General features: G+C 31.1%; 2 protein-coding genes across 8 annotated transcripts in view; one reads left to right on the forward strand and one right to left on the reverse strand.

The window, feature by feature from the left end:
- LOC126733620 (disks large 1 tumor suppressor protein) overlaps positions 1-23,112 on the forward strand; it is an 825,690-nt gene that overhangs the window by 135,557 nt on the left and 667,021 nt on the right. The gene's annotated exons all lie outside the window — the stretch shown is intronic.
- On the reverse strand, positions 627-19,072 carry LOC126733698 (probable serine/threonine-protein kinase tsuA). The gene is made up of 5 exons (XM_050437076.1): positions 19,009-19,072; positions 16,050-16,239; positions 11,524-11,760; positions 6,755-6,864; positions 627-1,666 (listed from the first exon to the last, which is right to left on the reverse strand). The coding sequence occupies exons 1-5, from the start codon at positions 19,021-19,023 to the stop codon at positions 779-781; spliced, it is 1,440 nt and encodes a 479-aa protein (XP_050293033.1). The 5' UTR covers positions 19,024-19,072; the 3' UTR covers positions 627-778.

A 23,112-nucleotide genomic window follows, 5' to 3' on the forward strand; every position in this document is an offset into this window, starting at 1 on the left:
AATTCCTTATTTAGTTCTTTCTTCTTCTCTAGTTGGCTATATCTGGAGGTATTGCTGGCCTTAAAAAGTATGAAGCAACTCCATTCATTTCGAAAAGACATTTTTTTCAACTAATTCATTTTGTTCAATGTTTGGCAAACATTGTGTTACTAATTTTGATCTAATCCACCCATCCACCTTAAAGAAAATTTTGTATGTACTGTTATAACCTTAACAGAAATAAAAGAATCTGTTAGAAGTAACATGGGGTTTAATTGTAATTTATTCTAGGCCATCTATTACACTAACAAAAGCCTAAGATATTTGCATAATTATCTTTTTTCAACCTTTACAGTACAGAATATAGTAATAATTTATTTATTCCCTTTGAAGAACTAAATTTCTTGTAAAATACCCATATCCTTCCATGAACTGCGCGTTTCTTCGATCTTCTATTTATTTAACACGTCAGATAAGAAATAATAAGTAGACCTATAGGAACACTTTCAAACTATTCAATAAAAAAATTCAACAGCTACTGCTACTGAGAAAATGCCTCAGGATTCCGTAAATCACCTTATCACAACTAATAGATTTATTTTAGGTCAAAATAGCAAAATTTAAATTAGACGGTTTTTTGGCTTTCATATTAATATATTTCTAATAGTATTACATTTTTCAAATAACAATACCTGCTAACGTCTAAATCCTACCTTAAACTTAAACTAACTACCTCAAACTTACATCCTTTAAAAATGTTTAAGAAAATAACCACAATATCTTCCTGACTGACCTTTTTTTAATTATTATCATATTCTTTTGTGCCAATTTCCTCATTTCCATATTCTTCTGTTGTAAGACCTTCGTAACTTTCCTCCAATGTTATGTGATATTTACTAGTAGAATCTTCAATGTTAAATTCTAAGGTATTTTCACCAGTATTAAGTGAATTATTGAATTTTATGGTAACATTATCCTCCTCCTGATTACGTAAAACAATATTATAATTCTCAGTTAAAGACTCAAGGTGTTCCTCGACATTATCCACGGCTCTTTCCGTTTCAGTTTCAGTTTTAATTTCAGGATATTCTGTAGAAATATTTGTTATTTCCAAAGGTATTTCTGTGCTGTATTTAAGAGATTCTTCATCATTATTTTCAGATTCAGTATTTATCTCAACTAAGGGGGTACTAGCTCTAAAATCTTCATTTATCTGTGTATTACTATTATTATTTATAGCAAGATCCCCGTTACTTGTGTCTGTATCAGTTGCAATCTGAAGAGCGTTAATAATATTAACTTGATTTTTACTGTCAACATTGACTGCAGAGCTATTGGTCTCAAAATATTCGTTTGCTAGTGTATCATTATTCTTCACTCTGTTATTGGTGTTATCAGTTGAGATCTGGAGAGCGTTGACAATATTTCCTTGATTTATACTGTCAACATTGTTAACTGAAGAAATATTGTATATATTATACAATCTTGATAGAATTTTCGGATAATGCAAATTTTTTTTTTCTGTCGACTTAAGGTTTTCTTGTTCAAGGAGTTTCTTGTTACCATTTACCTTTGAAATTATCCGTCCGAGTTGAGATGCTTTGAATATATTCTCCAATTCTATAATTGATGGAATGTCAGCTGGAGAAAAAGGACCTTGTTTCGTATAGCTGGTAACTTCAGGGACCTATAAAAATTTAAAAATACATTATTTATAAATAAATAGTTGGGTATATCGATTGTAACAGGGCCATAGCTAGCCAAGTTTACACCTTTAATTTAAATAGTAAATTCTTTATTTATCGACGTTAGTGCTATTGGGTTGTTAAAATAAGAATTATATGTAAGCTATTTACATCTAACTATTTTAATTGCCTATGAAACCGAAGATCGAAATTGCTTGATTTTTTAGTAATAAAATTTGTTGTAGCAGTACAGCAATGAAAAAACAAAAATTTTATCCGAGTAAAAAAATTAATAAATTATCTATAATAATATCTTTCTTAAGGAATAAAATTAACATAGTAGAAATGTATAACTTGAAAAGCCGGAAATATGAAATAAAACGCAATAAAATACCACTATAAATACCAATGTACGTAGTTATAGTTAAAGTAAAGCATGACCATTAAATTAGACACAAATTAAGAAGCAAACTAATAGAATTGGAGCCTTGGAAATAAATTTAGAGAATATTTATAATAAATATGACGAGAATATGTATGTATCTATGTTATTTTCTGAGCTAGTCTACTTAAATTAAAATCGGTATACACAAAACCCAATTATGAAAACGGCATCAAGGCAAACTGCATTTCGCGCTTTACATGAATGTTTTGAGGCATAAAATGGGCCATTTCAGTCGTCAATAATAGCCCAAAAAATTGAGCAAGCTCAGTTAACATAAAAATTCGTCGGAATATAAGCAGACGTCGTTTGAAATCCAAAATTAGCAATAGCGCTATAAATAGAAAGAACGCGGCTAAGGGTATTTGGTAAAGGAAAATGATAACGCCCCTTGTGCCAACTGAGCTGAATCAATAAAACGGCTACGAATTTATGTCCAAATATAGATGATAATATGCTCAATAGGTACAAACCCGAAAGAAAAAAACGTTATAAGGTAACATAAACAATTGTGAAAAACTCCGGGTTCGAGTCAGAATTATATTAAAAATTGAAAAAATATTTATGTAACCCTTTTTAATAAATATTTATGTTGGTATTGCTATTAATATCGGTAATAAAATCTAAGGGAGGTAAACTTAAGAAGGTGAAAACTGGCTAGAGTATAGATAGAGAAATCTTCTCTGATCTATCTACAAAAAAAGTCCCAACAGTAAAATGCCACACAGTAGAGGAATACGTGATATTGGGGTATCAAGCTTTCATGAATTATTTACCCTTATGTTCTAATATTTTTATATAAAAACTAATCCGTATTTTGTAGCTGGATTTGATTTTTCCTAGAAATACCTAAAAACAATTTTGAAAAATTTGGACTTTTAACATGTTTGATTTTTAATCCATTTATCTAGAAAAAACAAACTGTAACAATTAAATAATAGAATCTGATTTGTGCCGCAGAATAATCGATAATTCGTCCAAACCGATTAAGTCGTGCTGCATGAGCTCCAGCCATAATTTACCTGATATCATCTTTCACATTTAATTGCAATGAACTACTCCCAGAGAGTTAATAAATATCTTGCATTAGACAGTTTACTAAGATTTAAGCGAAAATGATAAACTCATATTATGTCAAATTGATCATTTGGCAAAGGTATGTTGAATTTATTTTATTATTAACAAGACAAGTAAATATAGGCAAAAAACATACAAAAGTCATTCGCAATAGGATTTACATGCAGCTTCATGATACTGAAAAAAAGAACAAATTAGTTAAGCTGGAAGATCTGCTCAACTTTACCATAATAAACTCTTGAAGTCAATACGAGTAGAACAGTATTATCCTTTTTATTACTAAATACTTACATACAATAGGGTTTATAATTTCCATAACAATCATGTCTGGATAATGGAATATCCTCACGCTCTAGAGAGCATTAATTTGCAGCATAGATTTTTATTAGATGTTTGTAAAATAGAAAATAGAGTGTATTATATGTAAACATATTAGTTTTACATTTTTATTTTCATCTCATGTTAAATGTATATAATGATATAAAATGTAATATGTACATATATCGTTCTGATGATCTTCATTTTGGATGAAACATCTTTCAATATCTGAATAGATAGGCAGGGCTCAATAAATTTCTTGCCCTGTACGTTATCCGAATTTAGGTCTTTGCGACTAGTTTCTGTGGGGGATATTTAAAACATTATTTTAATTTGACATAATATGTTGATGGAGAAAATACTGTAAAGGAATGGTAAATAGGCAAATACAACTATAGAACAATATTTAATCAAGGAAACTAACTCGATAACATTCCAAAAAAAAAACAAAGATAAAACATAATTTAAAAAAATAAAACATCAATATTAGAAAAACCCTAAACTTTGTCCCAGGTAAAAAAAATATTCTCTTAAAATTACGAATGAATGATTTAAGTCTGTTGTCATTATAAAGACTGGTAATATTTTAGCTAAGTTGCTTTGTGAAGGCCTGGAATAAAAGTTATGCAAAATGGTGAATTTAAACGAAATCTAATACTGACAATAAATACAAACCTTCGATTTAACTGAAGTTATTTTTAAACAGAATTAATAGATATAGGAATTCTTCTGAAATTGAGTAAATCAATAACAAAATAGCGTGATCAATTCCTGTCAACGTACTATACTAATGGAGTTCACCAAATTTTTAAAATTACTACTACTGGGAGACTTCAGATTACGCCATATAAATATTTGAAAGGCTTCAAAGAATAGAAATTGGTTAGTAATTTGTAATATTACTTGAATATCCTTTTTCTTGTAATATTTGTAATATTATCTTTGTAATATTACTTGAATATCAATATTTTGATAAGAAATTTAAACTCTATTTCGAAAAAAGTGGTCGTAGGGTGATTTTTTGGTTGACTGATTTGACAAAATATGTTGTAGTGTTAGTCAGATTTAGTACGAGCACTACCTAGGGATGGGGCTTTTTTGAGAGATAATTGGGGTTGGTCGTGAATTGGTGCTATACCATAAAAGTAGATCTTATGGTAACTTTAAACTTACGTTAACAATTTTTAGAAAAATCAGAGATCCATTTCACTTAATGAGGTTAAAGTTGAAAATATAAAGTCTCTCAAAAAAATATTTTTATTCTATAAATTGTCAGGGAAAATTCATACAAGACCCTATTCTGTTACGAACTAATATATTCATATACATATCAACTATCAAAACAATTGTTTTAAACCCAAACAAAAAAAAATTATTTCGAGATTAGTAGGTGAAACATCTCTTTAATCAACTAAGAAAAAATTCGCCTTTGGCCAATTTTTGCGTTTATATGACATTCTTGGCCTATAGTTTGACTGTACTATAAAGCAAAAATGTTAAGTTAAAAAGGCTCTAAGAGGCTTACAGGCAACGGCACTGTAATATTCGTGAACTGCACTTACTTTTCACATTTTCAAGAGTATTCTCAATATCTAATACAGAAAATTCCACAATAGTTGAGCTGGAATTTGATATTATAAGGTTATGATCATCTATCATTATTTTTAAAGTTACCACTTTCAAAATAGGATGCGAATACATTAACACTTTATTCTGAACTATAGGCTGTTTGCTATGGCATTTTTGAACAATTCTTTTTTATTTGGACATATGGCCAAAATAATGCTGGATTTATAGTAATGTTTTAAATATTAGGTATGTAACCTTTATAGCAAGGATCTTCATATTCTTTATGGAACTTTTTTTTTAAGTTTGATATAAAACAGATTTAGTATTATGTTTACGTTTCATTCAAACCAGTTAGTAAATCTAATAGTCAATCAAGTTTTTCATAAAATATTTTTTGTTTGAAACAGTTTCCATCATTTTATTAATCTAAAAATGACAAGTCTACATCAGACAATGACGCATCAGGGCGAAAAATCAGCGCTTTTAAAGCTTTAAGATTTACTTGAGTTATTTGTTGTAGAATTTTTAAATCAAAGGTCATTAACAGGATGATGATTATCAAGTCAGTCAACCGCGGTGTATTACTATGTGATATCAATGTTTCTTGAAAAAAGTAATATATAAGCTAGCTACGGTTATTAGTATTTAATATAAAGCTTAGTTGTTTAATGCATGACCACCAGAATATTATTTTTTATCATTTTTAACAGTCGTCAGCATGGCCTTAAAAGACTTCACAATTTAGCAAATTGAGCCAATTTATTTTTTTTGTTCATAGTATTGATCATAGTCCCATAATAAATCAGTCTGTAACTTAGGTATTCGCCAGTCATCAATGTAGCCTGCGGAATTGAGTCCGATCCATCAGGTTGTGGTACAATCTCAACCAGCTTATCGCATCGCTTCTTAAATAGGAAATGCTGCATCGTTTTCTCTAATTATTATCTTAAAGTTAGTTAAACCATTCCCTAAGGCACTTCTGCGGTTGATTGAGGTTAATATATATACGTCATAAATAAAGTAAGCTGTAGCCTAACGATCACTAAGGGAAAAATTCCATAGCAGAAGAACAGATAAAGAAAAAGAAAGAAATTAAAACCATATAAAACTGTTAAAGAAATACGAAAGGTGAAGATTCGAAGCAAAAAACTAAGAACGTCGAAAACCTTAGTAGAAGGAAAGTTCTTCGTGCGAAAAAGTGTGGCATATATAAGAATTGTATATATTGGAAATTTGTATATGCTAAAAGAAATATTTGTATGAACTAATTCTATCTTAAATCTATCAAAAGTTACTTTTATTAATTCCAAAACCCATTTTAAACCGTGTACAATTAATTTTAGATTAAAATAAAGATATTTTTTGTAATACTCTTTACTTTCACATGTCTCTAATTCATAATTAACAATATAAAATAAGAATGATAAGTTATATAAGTATTAAGAATATAAGTTATAATTATTTATAGTTATAGTTATTATAACCATATAAATTTATTCAGTAAATAAAAAACTGTATAAACTTGCTAAATGCTGTTGAAATGAACAGAGGTTCAAATGCTTTTTTTTAAATTAAAACCCACAGGATTAATTACTTAAAAAAAACAAACATGTTTTCTATGCTAATTTGACCACCAAAAGATGATATGCTTTAGTCATTAAATATTTGCTAAATTGTAACTTACTTTTTCAATTGTATATCCAGATGACTCGAAGTGTTTTGTTGGTAATGATAGACGGTTTTCATTTGTATACCCATTTGGTCCCTGCGTTTGAAAAAATGTGGCTCCTTTTTCTGAAATAGGCATAAGTCACTATTTTAATATAGGCTGCTTTTGTTAATAATGAAAATAAAATTTTGTGAACAAAAGACGAAACCCAATGATTCCTACCAATGTACCAGTCCGAGTCTGTAACTTGGAATAAATTCGATAATAAATAAATGAAAGCGTGTTCGGAAAAACACTTGGACACGTCAATTGAGCTTGTAAGTTGCGCAATTTTTACAATAAATTTTTTTATACAGGGTGTGCCATGTAGACGGGGCTTATACCAACTTTCTTATTTTTATTAGTATTGTTATTATATTTTTGGATTCTGCACAAAATTCCAAACATTATGATGTATCACATGCCATACTTTTATTCACCTGTTTCTAAGTTTTGATTTTTTATTTCAAAAATGTTTTAAATTCAAAAAATATGCGTTTCAGTAAACAGTTTTTTTTTTCGTAATGTATTTTATGAATGTCCTATAAAAATGTGGCATTTTTATAATTTTGAGATTTTATAAATTTTGACATTGCTACAAGACGTGCCTTTACTGTCGGATAATCAGATTTAGGTTTTTTTATTTTTTTTAGGAAATGGACTATTTAAGTGAAAAGTACAAAATTAAAATCTTAATGATGATTGGGTACGGAAATAGAACAAGAACCTAAAACTTTTGCATTTATTCAGACAGAAGTATCCTGATTTACCACCCATATCTCAAAGTACTATAAGCAAGATTGAAAATCGGAAAAAAGGTCACGTAAGAACAATAACTAGTTCTCGTCGATCTGTGTTTAATGGAGACACAAAAATTAATATATTATTAGCCATTGAAGAAAATCCTAATATTCTCACTAGGCAGGTAGCGTTCGAATTGGAAGTGAGCCAGTTCTTGAAACAAGAAAAATTTCATTCCTATAAACTAACAATTCTCTAGGAACTCAATGAGGAAGATGCACATAGGAGAATTGAATTTTGTGAACAATTTATGGAATTAATGGAGAATAATAATCTTATTACAGAAAACATTCTATTTTCCAATAAGTCGATATTTGTGCTGAACGAAGAAGTAAATCGTCAAAACTGACGTTATTGGGCACAAGAAAATCCATGTTGGATGAGGCAAAGCCACACTCAATACCCAGAAAAAGTAAATGTTTGGGCAGGAATTCTAGGTCAGCAAGTTATAGGCCCAATTTTTTTGCAGAAACATCTGGTTTCAGCAAGATGGTGCGCCTCCCCATCTTGCAAGGCCTGCTCGAAACTAACTGGATACTATTTTTCCAGGCAGATCGATTGGCAGGAGAGGATCTTTTGAATGGCCACCAAGATCACCAGATTTGACTCCGTTGGATTTTTTCCTATGGGGATATTTGAGTTTATGTGACCAAGCCGGCAAATTTTGAGGAGTTGAAAACTAGAATACAAGAGTGTCGAAACATTTCTCCAGAATGCATAAGAAACGTTCAAAATTAATTTGTAGTTCGTTTAGGGTATTGCCAAATAGTAAATGGTTTACATTTTGAACACTTAATAAATAAAAAAGTGTTACAGGATTAATTACGCTTTAGACGGGATCTGGAGAATCCTAACTTTTATTCATTTGGTTAAAATATTTAAAAATGACTTTGTTCTAAATTTTTCTTTCGAAACTTTATAAGTACGAGACTGCTGACTGAGACCCACCATAATAATTACAATTGCCTTCGACTCTTAATGGAATTCGCCAATATTTTTCATTGAACCACTATCAATATTATCACCATTTTAATTCTTTGTTATTGTTTACAATATGCTGTGCATGGAGAAGATTCCACGGCAATTTAATTGGTCAACCGGTTTACTAAAGCAAACGCCAGTGGCGCCGCGTGTCGAATTATTACGATTTGGCCCGTATTTGTACTTTCTACCAGGCACTCTATGGTTTGCTTATTAGTGATCTACGTATGGGCTTTGATTGGGCCCATAGCGGCTAAACCCATAAAGTAACTAGCGAAGTTCCTCAATCTCCGGTCTTGCGCCCAGACGTTTTTTGGATTACTATTTAAGCAGTTCCGCATCTGGGGGTCTTTCCAGCTCCTGCGTCTGTCAAAGGTCTGAAAACTACCGACCAAAAATCTGAGATTAATGGTGTAGTGAAATAAATCTAGTATCATCTCTCTCCGCCAGCACATTTTTATCTAAATTAATACTAAAAACTAAACTTCATTAGTGTTTCTGCATTTTCAAGCAAATATTTTTTTGAAGGTGATGGTTTTTAGTGGTTTGATGCCTCTCGAAACTTCGTAAGTAGTTTTCACCGTTGGTGACATTTTATTTGGTGTTCCGTGTTTCCATTGAGAAATCTTTCTTAGGGCTCCTTGAAAATGAGTACGAAAACCGCCAGTCATAATCCAGCAGTGATGAGGAGTTCGCCCTGAAGCCTAACAGCAAATAATTTCGCCGCCCTTAGCCCCGTCAACCCACATCGTGCCTTAGGCCCTATGTGGTGCAAAATATATTTAAGTATTTGTGTTTACACGTTTTTAAGATCATCAGGTATACTTATTTACTTGTATTTATGTACTTACCATGTAGATTTTGTAGATATTAACTTTAATAAACACCCTATTTAAATTAAATTAAGGTGTTTTACTACTGAGTGAGGGAGTGTGACTGAGACAACTGACCATACAGAGAACCCACGAAGCCGGCCTGATAGGTTCTTTTTTTTTCCATCATTTAAATTTAACAGGGTTTCTGGAACCTATAAGATCTAGGGAGTTGTTCTTGTTGTTTAGAACTTTTAAATCAAGACTGTCGAACAAACTCAACTCCCTAGAAATGGTTCCTGTAAACCGGTTAGTCTTGCCGGAATATTATTTATACCATAACAAAAGATTTAAAAGAACCCTCTTTAAGTTTATGAAATACGTTTTCTTTAACGCCTTGTATCTTAAAAACGATCGATTAAAGGTATGGCATGTGATACATCAAAATGTTTGGAATTTTATGGAGAATCCAAAAATATAATAACATATACGATGTCCCATTTAAAATAAGAAAGTTGGTATTAGCCCGGCCCATATGGCACACCCTATATAAGAAACTTTTGCAATGCGCAACTTACAATCTCAATTGACGTATCCGAGCGTTTTTCCGAACACGCCCTTATTTATTTATTATCAAATTTATTCCAAGTTATAGACTTGCACTGTATAGGTATGCAATACATACATATTACTATCAGAAATAAAGAATGATCAAATTTGCGCTTAATAAATTATTGATTGTACTTGATGAATATTTAAAATATCGAAAAATATTTGACAGTTTTGTAGGTAAGCTTATACTTCAGATGTCACAGATTAAAATGACAAAGATCTTATTAAACCTTACATATTATAGGAGAAACTGGATGATTTTTAGGAAATAAAATAATTAAAAATCATCTTAAGACTACTATGTAGTCAGCATGAAGTGATCAGGTGCTGCGTAATAATAAGAATTCTTTTTATGAAAAGCGGTGCTTCACGCGAGAATGTTCTGCAGTCTCAATTTTTGTAATGGAGTCTTCATAGATTCTAAATTTGGCAGCCTTATTAATAATTTTCACATGCTAGTCTGGACATTCTTTTCCCTTGGAAAGGTTCTATCCTAAAAATTCGACCGCCCGCTATGGATAACAAAGGATGTTGTTACAGTAAGTATTTTTATGTTCATTGTTTTTATCTTTCTGTGTTTGACATAAATTTGTCAGTCAGCAGTTTTTAGCAACTCCAGTTACATATTTTGTTAATTTGTGGTTTCAGGAGAGACTATTTCTAATCGCCTTCAAGATTTGCCTTGTGTGTCTCATACAGAAAAGGGATGATAGCATTTAATGTCTAATTATTGTAAAATATCACTTTTATTAGTATTAGTTACACAGTTTAAGTTATTTTTACGCAAATACCATTTTTTCAATAAATATCAATTTGGACTCAATGATTTTGAATTAAATAATAAACCTGTAAGCCTGTCTAAAAAGAACCGTTCGATGTAATGAATATTTACTTGATGTTGAACAGATTTTATGATTGTGGTATGCCTGGTCTGGCCAAAAATAGATTAAATCTTACCGAATAAATTAATACTTCATTTATTTATTAAGCATTTAAAAATAGTTTATAGTTATTTATAAATTTTCAAAATTGATAAATTCATTGTAATTAATATCTATTTTTTTTTTGTTTTTTAACGTCAATTAACATTGTTACGTCTAGCGAGAATTACAGTGTAGTTATATATTTTTTCGAGAAAGCTGAAGGACAATATCACCGTAAACGAAATGCAATATGCTATACGATTAAGAATTGATATTAAAACATGTCACACATGTCACTATTTTATTCTTGCATCAAAATTTAAATTAAATTCGATATTTCCAACACAAGAAATATTTTCGAAGATTTTTGTATTAATCTTAAAATATTTAAGTAATTATGTGATCACCCTTTATTTTCACTGGAGGTTTCTACAATATTTTCCATAACAAATGCATTAAAAATTCGATTTAAAAGAAAAGATCCTTCTTCAAAAGATCCTTAAAAGGTAACTAACATTCAAAATTCTCGCTATACATATTATAGAAATTACTTTTGAATTAAATAGTTTATAAGGCGTACTAACTTAAACGCTAAACTTTTTTATTAACAAACTACCTGATGGGATATTGGGTAATCCATTATTCTTTTTTGGTCCGAAACTTCCCACTGCCACAGCGTTTATTAAAGGTGATGACAAGTCCGATGTGGTAGAGATGCCCAAACTTGCGAATGGAATGCTTTTGGCACGAACAGGTAAACTTAAATGCGGGACTGCCTGATAACTTTCGAGAAAGTTTACATTTTCTTCATTATTGTAGTTTGTTTTATCTTGTTGTGCTGAGACAGATGCTTCTGAAAGTTTGGTTAAATATGTGGTTATGAGTTTAGCTACACTTTGTATCTGCGAATAATATAACACAAGTAATCAATTATTCTCTAGGATACTACTAGATAATTAAAACATTCGTCAGAATGCGTAATTTTTTTTTTCTGACATACTATTAAATAAAATCTACCTTAAATCTAATAAAGAGATGATAAAAAAATATATTACGACTACTGGCCTCTGACAATATCGTTTTTCTGCATATGCCTTCTAGTTGGCTAACATTTTTGCTATTTTGATCTCATCGTCTAAAGATCTTTACTTCGTTTTCCTTCCACCTTATACAAGGATTGAAGCTACATTATAAGAAAAAATAAATATTTATTCTTATTATGACTGATGTAAGTGTAACTAGTTAATACCTCTCAATTTGTCAAGTCTTTCACTTCAAGAATACAGATATTCACTGGGTTCTTCGGTTTGGGTGACAAACAGGTTATGGATCATCAGATCATATTATTCTCGTCTAGTTATGAAAATATTTTTATATGATGGTAATATTAACATATTTTGACAGCTTTACTAAAATATACTTAACCTCGTATTTCCTAACTAATATACTAATATCCCTGCGTTACTCGCAGGGTGAGCGCGGCGCTCACCTTTTTGTTGTTTTCGGCACTGCAATAAAACTCTTGCACTTATCGACCCGCCCGTCCACCTAATCCCCACCAGTAGTATTAGCAAAGTTTACTGAATAAAATACTTTATGGTATTTTATTCAGTAAACTTTGGTGTTAGGTACAATAATTGTATGTAAGTGGTTTTGACGCTGCGACGCATTTAGTTCTACTACACGAATCCTTAGTGCGTGCATGTCGGAAAGTGAGCGAATTGCTTACCTGCGAGTATCGGTGTTAGTCAGTTTTGTCAGATATTTCTGTAAGAACGAACTAGTTTATTTTGTGTTTTTGCGGTGTAATGATGTGTTTTTTGTCGTTTTCTAGGTGGGCGAGTTGCTAGAGAACACGGAAGAAGGACTAAAGGATGTAGAGAGTGACGAAGACTGTGTCGAAAATAATTTGGACTTTAATACTGACTCTGAGTTATCCGCGGACGATTCCGATGATTCTGTGTCTTCTACGCTTTGGTCTGAAGATGGCCCAAATTATATAGGTAAAGACAGAAAAACAATTTGGAAAGTTACCAGAAAGCCTAAAACTAGTCGTGCTAGACGCCATAATATAATAACGCATTTACCGGGAGTAAAACCCGACGCGAAAAGTGCGCTAACGCCGTTTGAAACTTGGAATTTATTTATAACGGATCAAATTATTGACGAAATTGTCCGATGTACAAATATTTATCTATCTAGTATCCGTGAGAATTTTTCTCGTCCGAGGGATGCTGTGGATACAGATGCTAAAGAAATTAAAGCTGTTTTTGGTATCTCGTACATGGCAGGCATTTTAAAATCGAGACATACGAATCTAAATGACTCTGAAATCTCTGGGCTACTGATGCAACAGCTCCTGAATTCTTTAGGCTGCTAATGTCCAAAAATCGCTTTTATTTATTACTTCGCTCGTTACGTTTTGATGATATTTCCACTAGAGCTGAAAGAAGAAAAATCGACAAACTTACATCAATAAGAGATATATTTGAAAAGTTTCAAGAAAGATGTCAGGCTTGTTACACTTCAGGGGAAAACTGCACGATTGACGAAATGTTGGAAGGGTTCCGCGGACGTTGTAGCTTTCGGCAATATATACCAAGCAAGCCCAACAATTACGGAATTAAAATTTTTGCATTTGCAGATGCAATCGATACATGCCGTTTATTTTACACAATAAAAATGGAAATTTACGCTGGCAAACAACCAGCGGGTCCATTTATGATTGACGACAGCCCAGCCAGTGTAGTACATCGTTTGTGTGAGCCCATAGCAAACTCGGGGCGCAATATAACATGTGATAACTGGTTTACGTCAGTTCCTTTAGCTCTAGACCTCCTAAAAAATAAAACTTGGGTTGGAACGATACGCAAGAACAAGCGTGAAATTCCGCAAATCTTTGTTGCAACTAAAGAGAAAAAGATATGTAGCAGTATGTTTGCTTTTGGAAGAGATTGTTTATTAGTATCCTATGTGCCGAAGGTAAATAAAAATTTCTTGCTGTTATCTACATTTCATGAAAATGATACAATTGATCCTGAACCAGGTGATGCATTTAAACCAGAAGTTATAACTGAATATAACAGAAATAAATCAGGAGTTGATACAGTAGATCAGCTAAAAAGCATTTATTCTGTATCCAGAATCCCTTGCAGGTGGCCTATGACAGTATTTATTTCAGTCCTCAATATTGCAGGCAAGACCCAAGGCGATTATATCTGAAATGTTTGGCAGAACAGCTTGTAAAACCTCACATGATGCGACGTGTAACATAAACATTGCCATATCTTCTAAGCTTGCAAATTAAACAATATTTAAATATACCTTTGACAGAAAAACTAGATATAACAAAACCGGAGGTACCTCAATCCAGACCGAAATGTTCTTACTGTCCAAGAAAGAAAAACCGCAAGACCAGTTCAAAATGTGCTAAGTGCCTAAGAGCAATTTGTAAAGAACATACTATTACTTATTTCAAGGAATGTGTAAAATCTGACTCTGACTAAAAATAAGTTTGCAATATGTAAGATTTCCATTTATATTTTGTTTTTTTTGTGTCAGTTTTTAAGTTTAAGTTTTTAAATTAGGTTAGTTCAGGTTTAATTAGCCTAAACATTTTTGCCCGAGCATTTCGACTTTGTGTTAATTTTTTGTTGCATTTTATGTACCAAAATTCTTTTAATTTTGAAAATAAAATATTTTGTTAGTAACCAAATTTTATTTATTTTGACCAATGATATATTTTTTAGGCAAATATGGCGTGAAAAGTATAAGTGAGCATAGTGCTCACCTGCGAGTAATGGTGCTATTTTGGGGACCCGCGGGTACTGCAGGGATATACTTAACTTGTATCATTTTCCAAGGCGTTGGTAAAGATTTCACCTAAGGTTGTGTGAAAAAGACATACCCTTATTTAACTAGTCGCTTAATTTTGAATATCGTTTTCGTAATATATTCTACTATACTCTCTATTGTGGATCGTTTTAAGGAAGATCCTAAGCGCATGACTGAAGGATATGATATCCTACGATGTATTAGACATTTTTTAGTATTGAGTACTTAACTGACTAAGTTAGCTACTTGGCTAAAACAATTCCTCTGCGTTTATTCCTGTTTTAATATATCTTAAGCACTTCCTTTGAGTTAATTGTAAAATTAACTTCTTAATTAAATACTTTTACAAGTAGCTCGTATCGTAGCTTGCTTTTATACATTAATAAATATATAAAAGCAATATACTAAATATATAATGAATTTGATTTCAGAGAGCAACAATAGACCAGTTCGCAACATAGAGCTCTCTTACCGAGCACTCACATTAAATCAAATATTTAGAATTGTGACAGATATTTTCTCCTTAGAGAAGGACTTTTTCTTTGTTTCTTCCACTGTTGTCAAGTACACTTGGACAAAGTTGAGCTTTCCACTGTCCGTCTTGAATTGTAAAAATATAACTCGGGGAAGAGACAAAACTTTTCACTCTGGACGATCTCGTCATTTATAACTGTAAATTTATGAAGATGTTAACTAAAAACTTCTTGAGAAATTAATAATTTTATTTTACTTTATTCACTTATTCCGAATATCTTGATGTTCGGCCAATTTTTTTAGTTGTAGTAATTTTCTCTAACATTTCTTCTCCACTAATCTCGAGCAAAGCAACAAATTATACTCTTACTGTACAATTTTTATTCCATCTGCACCTGTTATATTTTATTTAATATTACTAATATTTGTTATTTGTTATAAGTTAGTATAAGTTATTCTTCTTCAACATTTACTTATGGTATTTTATGTTGTTCGATATTAGAGAACTTTTCTTCATTAATTAGTTTAACTATGGGCCAGAATAACGCGATGATCTCGTCATTTCAATCTACCTGAGATACTGTATTATTTTGACACAGCCTTCAATGCCCTTTTTTTAACGTTTCGTTTATTTATTTAAAGGTTTAAGAATATAATGTCAATGTTATTTATAAATAAATTAGTAAAAATTGAAAAATTTAAAAGGGAATCCAAACTAGCGTTTTGAACCCAATTCAGCAATATATTATAATTATTATAAATGCATTAATTGCTCTTCATTGTTATTTTATTATTTAAGAAATCGAATTAGTAAATATCTGGTCCGCTACTTACCCAATCTTTTTAGCTCCCTTTCAGTAGGTTTAAGTTCGTTTGGTATAATGGTTCTTATAAAGAGTGGATTTTGCTGGTCGAATGAACTTAACGAGTAAACACTAAGCTTTGCGTTTTTGTTTGGCTGAATAGGAGTTTGCCTTTTTAGAGAAATGCTGGCTCCGCATACTATTTCTGCGGTGAGAAAATACTGAAAAGGTTTTCTTTTTAATATCCGATTATATTCTTTACTCTAATAAATTTAATAAATAGGAAATATTTAACTAATATCTTATAGCATTGGTACTTAAATTTTAGTTATTTAGATAGACTCTTGGCTAAAAATATATGTTTTGGTGCCAAATTACATGCAACCTTAATAATTCTTTTCTTTTTCTGTCTAGGGTTATATCATAAATTCGGATCAACTATTTTTTCACAATATAAAAAAAAATAAATACAACCTTTTTGACAAATTTTTATAGCATTTTTATTTCCTTAACTTCGTCTAATGTAATTAATAAATACATAACTTTCTCATGGAAAAGTAAATTTAAAAAGGTTTCGTAAGCGTCTAATTAGATAAAGCCATAAAATTTTACGATTTTTATTTGATGGTACCTACATGTATCTTACATTTAACTATAGACACCACACTTAAATAAATCTTAGATTTATACGCATAAGAATATAATTAATCAGAGCATCTTTTTTTATATAAATGTCATGTTTCAATACCATCTTAATATCACAGTTCACTTTTATAGACCCATTAACTCTTAAGAGAGAGTGATATCCGTATAATTTAAATAATCGTGCTTTGATTACATAAATTTGTCATTTTTAAAAACAAGTCAATAAATTTTAATAGGTTTGAGTTTAGCAAGGCTACCTATTAGTATAAATTAAATGGCCTAATTTTAATAGACCTAATCTATATTAAAAACTATAGGGAATTACCCAGTTATTTATTATACATATAAAATATATCCAAGATATTCAAATAGTTAAACAGAGTTTACAAAAGCAAAGATCGTCAAATCATTCTCTTTTTAATGAGATTAAAATAATCCTGACTGAGAGCTACATGATGTATTCTAAGGGATAAAAGATCAAATGAATTGAGGTAGAAGTATAACTTGCATAGGTACAGAGGTAAAGAAACAATCTGCAAATAAAAACAACACTATTTCTTAAACATCGGATAATAATCAATCTAGTTTTAAAGAAACTTTTCCTAAAAATTTGAAAAAATCGGCTGTTAAACAATGTTGAAGAAAAAGAGTTCTATTTTTCTCTTAAATTCGATCGTTACTTCTGTCGGTAAGCGATTTACTCATCAAAAAATAGATCAAAGGACTAGTTACGAAGACAAACTGTCTACGAACTAACGAAGAAGAACAGTAGCTCAAGATAAAAGTAGAAAAGATTATTTACTTGCTACTGATCAGTGATGGATAAACTCCTATAATGACTGGAAACGTCCAGCTTCTAAGATCATCAGTAAGACATAAAAAAGTAGTTCTTCTAAGTATTTCTAAATATCATTTAGTAAGGCAAGTCTAGCCATTTAATAAAAAGATTTGAAATTAAATCTATATTGAAAATTACATCTTGTTACAGCATGCGGATTTTCTACTGCTCAAACATTCATCCAAAAGCCAAGTCTTTTAGGATAATCTTCAGGTTGTACTTATTGACACTATTGGACCCATTATTGTATTGTCTTTCAGACTTTACTATGAAAAACTTTAACTTGACTTGCTTAGGCTCTAGTACTCATTGTTGGGTCGTTTTAGACTAACTCTAAAATGTCTCTCTCAATTTGTAACATTTCAGGTTGAGTAGCTCTTCCAGCGTCGCCTCTTTATTGTTCTTTTAATAAATATATCATAAATTGTAATAACTAAGTTTACAAACATACGTGAAACCAAATGATTTCTTAAAGAGTACTTTTCCGTATACAACCGACATGCTGCTGCTATAATTTGTTGGCAATCTATAGATAAATATACACTTCCACTTATCTATTGTTTTCGTAAACATGGGACATTTTTCCACACAAAATAGTCAAATCAAACGCACTATTAACAGATTGAAACAACAAATCAAACTATTCAAGATTCGTGTTATAAAAACCACAACACTGTCAAAGTCACAATTAAATATTTGCACCAAATACGCTATGCACTAATACGTACGAATATTGCTTAACGATTACGTAAGCAGACGCGAATAAAGTTTTTATCTATATATTTGTGTTCTGTGGTTTTTAGTAGCTCTTCGTCTCTCACACTGTCGACACAGAATAAACGATCTCTGAGATCGTTTATTCTGTGCTGTCGATGCGCTCGATCTCAGTATAAGAAATATTTTCCGGAATTTCTAAAAATAGTAAAAAGTTTTAATATTGGCTTTCCTGAGATAAAATTCAACCTATGGTTATGGACCTTCGAAGTCAATAGTAGAATCAGTTACGCGGTTCTACGTGGTGTAACATTAAGTGTTGCACTCCCCTTAGATGTTGGGGATTCAGGAAAACCCTATCTCTCCAATTCGTACTGAAAATTCTAAAATAACATAAATTTTGATAAACGGAGGAGCAGTAAGCAAAAAAAACTGCTTTATTATGCAAGTTTTATATAGCTGCTTTTTGGTATATCAACTCCTTTGTAACGACTCCTAAAAACAATTAAAATAAATTACTTAACTTTAATAACAAATGTATTATGGCTTTCAAAAACTGAATAACTGTTTAATTTTATTAGAAATAGATTTGTTTGTTATGAGTTATTTATTTATTCGTCAAACAGTTTATAATCATATTATTTAGCTCAATATGTCTGTTTTTTTTACATTGCTTTAATAAAATAAAATAAATAATACTAGTTAGGTTTATCTATAGTTGTACTTAGGTTGTATTTATTTATTTTAGCTATGTTACAGCTAAGTTTACAGTATATATATAATTCTATCTTACCAGCAACAATTTCATCTCGAGCAGATGTAGCGACAACTAAAACTGATAAATAACTAACTTTTTTTATTAACATCCTATTTTGTTTATAGGTTGTTTTGAAGGACGTGATTATCATAGTTTTATCCTGATTTAAATACGTGCATAAAATAATGATATATTTAAAATAGGTTCATATAATATACATATAATTAAATGGTTTTATAAAGCAGCTCTCTAATTATAATTTATTAATTAAAAAATAACCCTATTCTTAATGAAATTTTTAAAATGGGTCCACCAATTTCTTATTAAGTTTATTATTTTAATAAATGCAAAAAATTTGCATAATAACAACAAGTTTTATAGGCCACAAAACTAATATTTAATAACTCTTAAAATATCTTTCTACCAGAATATCGTTATTAACTTCTGAATTTAGAGAAGATGTCGACATCTTTATTAGATATGACTTTTTAATTATAAAAATATTAAAATCTATATAATTTTTAATACAAAACCATTAGTTAGGTCTCTCGTCCACGGAGCAACTGATTTCTGACAGTTTTAATACTTTCATCATTTGCCAGTTTCTTGTGCGTCCCTGTGTGTTGATTCAAATTGTATCTCGTACCACCAATCACGAATCGATAAAGTACTTGCAAGTGAATAGTTGCCAAGAGACTAGCAATGTCAGTTGCCGAGTGATTTGAAAATTTAACACAAAAATATAAATGTACAAAATTTGAAGGTAAAATTTGTCCAGGAAATAGAGAGTAATTTCTTTATTTGTATAATCATAAACTATCGCAATAATAAATCGTAAAAAAGATAACAGAAGCGGCATGAAATAAAATAGGAAAAAAAAGAATATGACGGGTAAGTATATATTATTTAAACATATTTTTATTACAAAAATTGTTACTTACATTACAAGTCGGGGAAGTGGCTTATTAAAGTACAAGTATAAATGTTTACTGACATTTCTAGACGAGTACTTTAATCATAGTTCACGCCCGTGTCTCCTACAATTTTTTGATTTATACTGTGTTGTATGGTGTGGCAAATAAAATTTTAATGTTTTATTTCCGATTACCACCCCGTATGTAGGTGTTTTTATTCGTGTTTTATCGCATAGCTTTTGATTTTGCTTAGTGATGTAAAAACAAAAATAACAAATTTGATAGTTTGTCATCTCGTGCGTATTTCATAATAATTTTCGTGAAAAGTTATAGAAATCCAGCTAAAATATGCTGAAGTAACCAGTTAGTTGATGCCTACGAAGTTAGTTACACTGTTAATATTAATTATATGCTGCCGAACAATTATCGATATCGAACAGTGCATTTTCTTACAGCATTTATGGAATTATAGGTAAACTTCGATTATCCTGTTCTGCTTGCAGAATTAATGCATAAAGTATGTCTTCAAACAAAATTGTGGAAAGTATACAGATCGTGTTATCGTGAGCTACGTATTACCCAAAATAATTGCAACACCGGCTTGGTTGCGGCTTGCAGGCGGCGGAATTTTTCGTTTTTATTTTTTGAACCGGGAGTCAGCAGACCTCACTTTGCTGTGTTACTGCACGTTGCATTAATAGTTTTTGAGCGTTATTTTCGTGTTTTTTTCACTATGGCTCTTTATACCCCTTCCGAAAGAGTTCAACTAATTAAATGGTTTTATGGAGGCAATTCGGCAGTATAATGTAGAGATTTGTTTTCAGTGTCATTTGAGAATAGACCGATTCCTTGTGCAAAAACGGTTTTAAATGTGGTTACAAATTTTGAGACATCTTTTTGTCTTCAAGATTGTAAAAAATGCCACACAAAACGTCAAGAACCACCTGTTGAAGTGGTCTAGGATATAGAACGGCGGGAAGAAATGGTTTGCAGTACCCTAGAACTTGATTCGACATGGTCCACTAGAAGTGTTGGAGAGAAACTGGGAATGAGCATATCTGTTGCTCATATCTGGAAAAAATATGGGTACAAATGTTTCAAGTATTCAAAAACTCAGGAAATATTTCCTGAAGACCAGTGGCGAAGAATGGAATTTTGTGAAACCATGATGGAAATGGCAAATGAAAACGAATATTTTTTAAAAAATATTTTGTTTTCTGATGAATCTTCCTTTCCATTACATGGAAAACAAAATCCTTCCATTGTTCGTTACTGGTCTCAGGAAAACGAGCACAAAAGTTTTCAGTTTCGTACTTAGTATCCTCAGAAATTGAATATTTGGGCAGGTATTTTGAGCGACAATGTTATAGGACCATTTTTTATTGATGGCACTTTAAACGCCCAGAAGTACCTTGAGTTGCTGCAAAACCAAGTTTCTTCCTGCCATTCAAATCCTACCTGATGTAGACCTGGGATCGGTTTATTTTCAGCAAGATGGCTGTCCTGCTCATAACGCAGCTAGGGTAAAAGAATTTTTAACAAATACTTTTCCTAACCGCCTTATTAGTAAGACTGGCTATATTAAATGGCCTCCTAGATCTCCAGATTTGTCTCCGAATGACTTTTATTTGTGGGGTTACCTTAAGCAGACCATTTACAAGCATGAATTTAGTAGGCCAACAAATTTAGAGGAGCTGCGAAATAAAATTGTCGAAGGTGCCAATTCTATTTTACCTGAAACTCTTTTGGAGGTGCGAAATAGCTTTTACGATAGGTTAAGTTTTTGTTTAGCGAAAGAAGGCGGTTTATTTGAGCCTTTTATTTTAAAGATGATATGTTGTTAAGTTTGTTTATTAGAGTTTTATTTCTGATTTTTTATTATATTTTTATCAGAGTTGATATTTAATTTTTTATTAGAATAATGCTTTAACTTTCATTATGCAAATCACAGCATATTAAACATTTTAAGATTACAATTCTATGCGGGTTTTACACATTGTCATGTCTGTAAAACCTGCATTAAAATAAATATTTTAAAAATGCCTGAATTTTCGCGTAATATTTTGGGACATTTTGTCCCCAAACGACGCAGCTCCCATGAAAGTCAGATGTTTAATAATCCCGTCCTCGGGCCGGCCGGATCGGTGCTCTGTCGCAGGCACTCGTACAGGCGCGACGTTGCAAAATTTCGCCTCTATGCGGTTTCCTATAAGTAACGAACGAAAACACGTAATTTGAGACACCATATAGGAGTATCCAATACTTGAAATTTTTGCGACGCCATGCCGAAAGCACATTCACCATTTTTCTTCACATTGAGATTTTTCATGATATTAAGGCTTAGGAATTACTGAACCCAAGTATTAAACATATTGGGTCTATTAAAAAGCCAGGAAATTTGTGTCTTTTGCTATTACATACGCTTTTAACACAATAGCTTCTTCTCATAATCCATTTCTCACTTTTGTTGTTTACATTTGCACTTTGCACCATTTTAACCAAAAAGTTTATTGCAATAGCTAGTTATACAAATGCAATACTGCGAATGCCTATTCGATTCAATGTGTTTACTGTCTATTTCTCAGTTCTTTTACAATATAATTTACTACTTTTTAGAAATCACTTACTATCAAGCAAAGAATCACTTACTATGTCCACATTTAAAACTGCTCTATTTAAAACATCATTTACATTTAATGCTAATAAACTCTACAATCATATTCCTAACCACTTTAAAATTCTAAATATTAATAAATTCAAATATAAATTTCGTTCTTTCCTCTTTCAAGCCCTAATATAACTAAATATCAATTTTAGTTCAAAGTCTTCAAGTTGAAAATTCATGTTTTATTGCACCAATGAACTGTGTATTTTTATTTTGAGTTTGCTGCACGCCCCCTTTCCTTTACCTGTGCAAGGAATTTGAGCATTTAATTCCGGTAATATACCCCTTTTTGTATCTTTATTCTTTTATGCTATTTATTTTTAATGGTTGAGTAGGAGTAGCCCTAGGGCTAGACTTCGCCATTATTTTCTATGTATGATTAACTATGTATGTATCTATGTATTTGTTTTTATTATTTAAATAAAAAGACTTTATTATTATTTTTATTATTAAATATGTTAGCACACCTAAATAGCTACGTTTACAACGAGCGGATCTATTAGGTCCATAGATCAAATGATATATATGATATCAGATGAATGACTGTTTTTATTTAGTACA

This window comes from Anthonomus grandis, chromosome 1, assembly GCF_022605725.1.
Source record: "Anthonomus grandis grandis chromosome 1, icAntGran1.3, whole genome shotgun sequence".
NCBI lineage: Eukaryota > Metazoa > Arthropoda > Insecta > Coleoptera > Curculionidae > Anthonomus > Anthonomus grandis.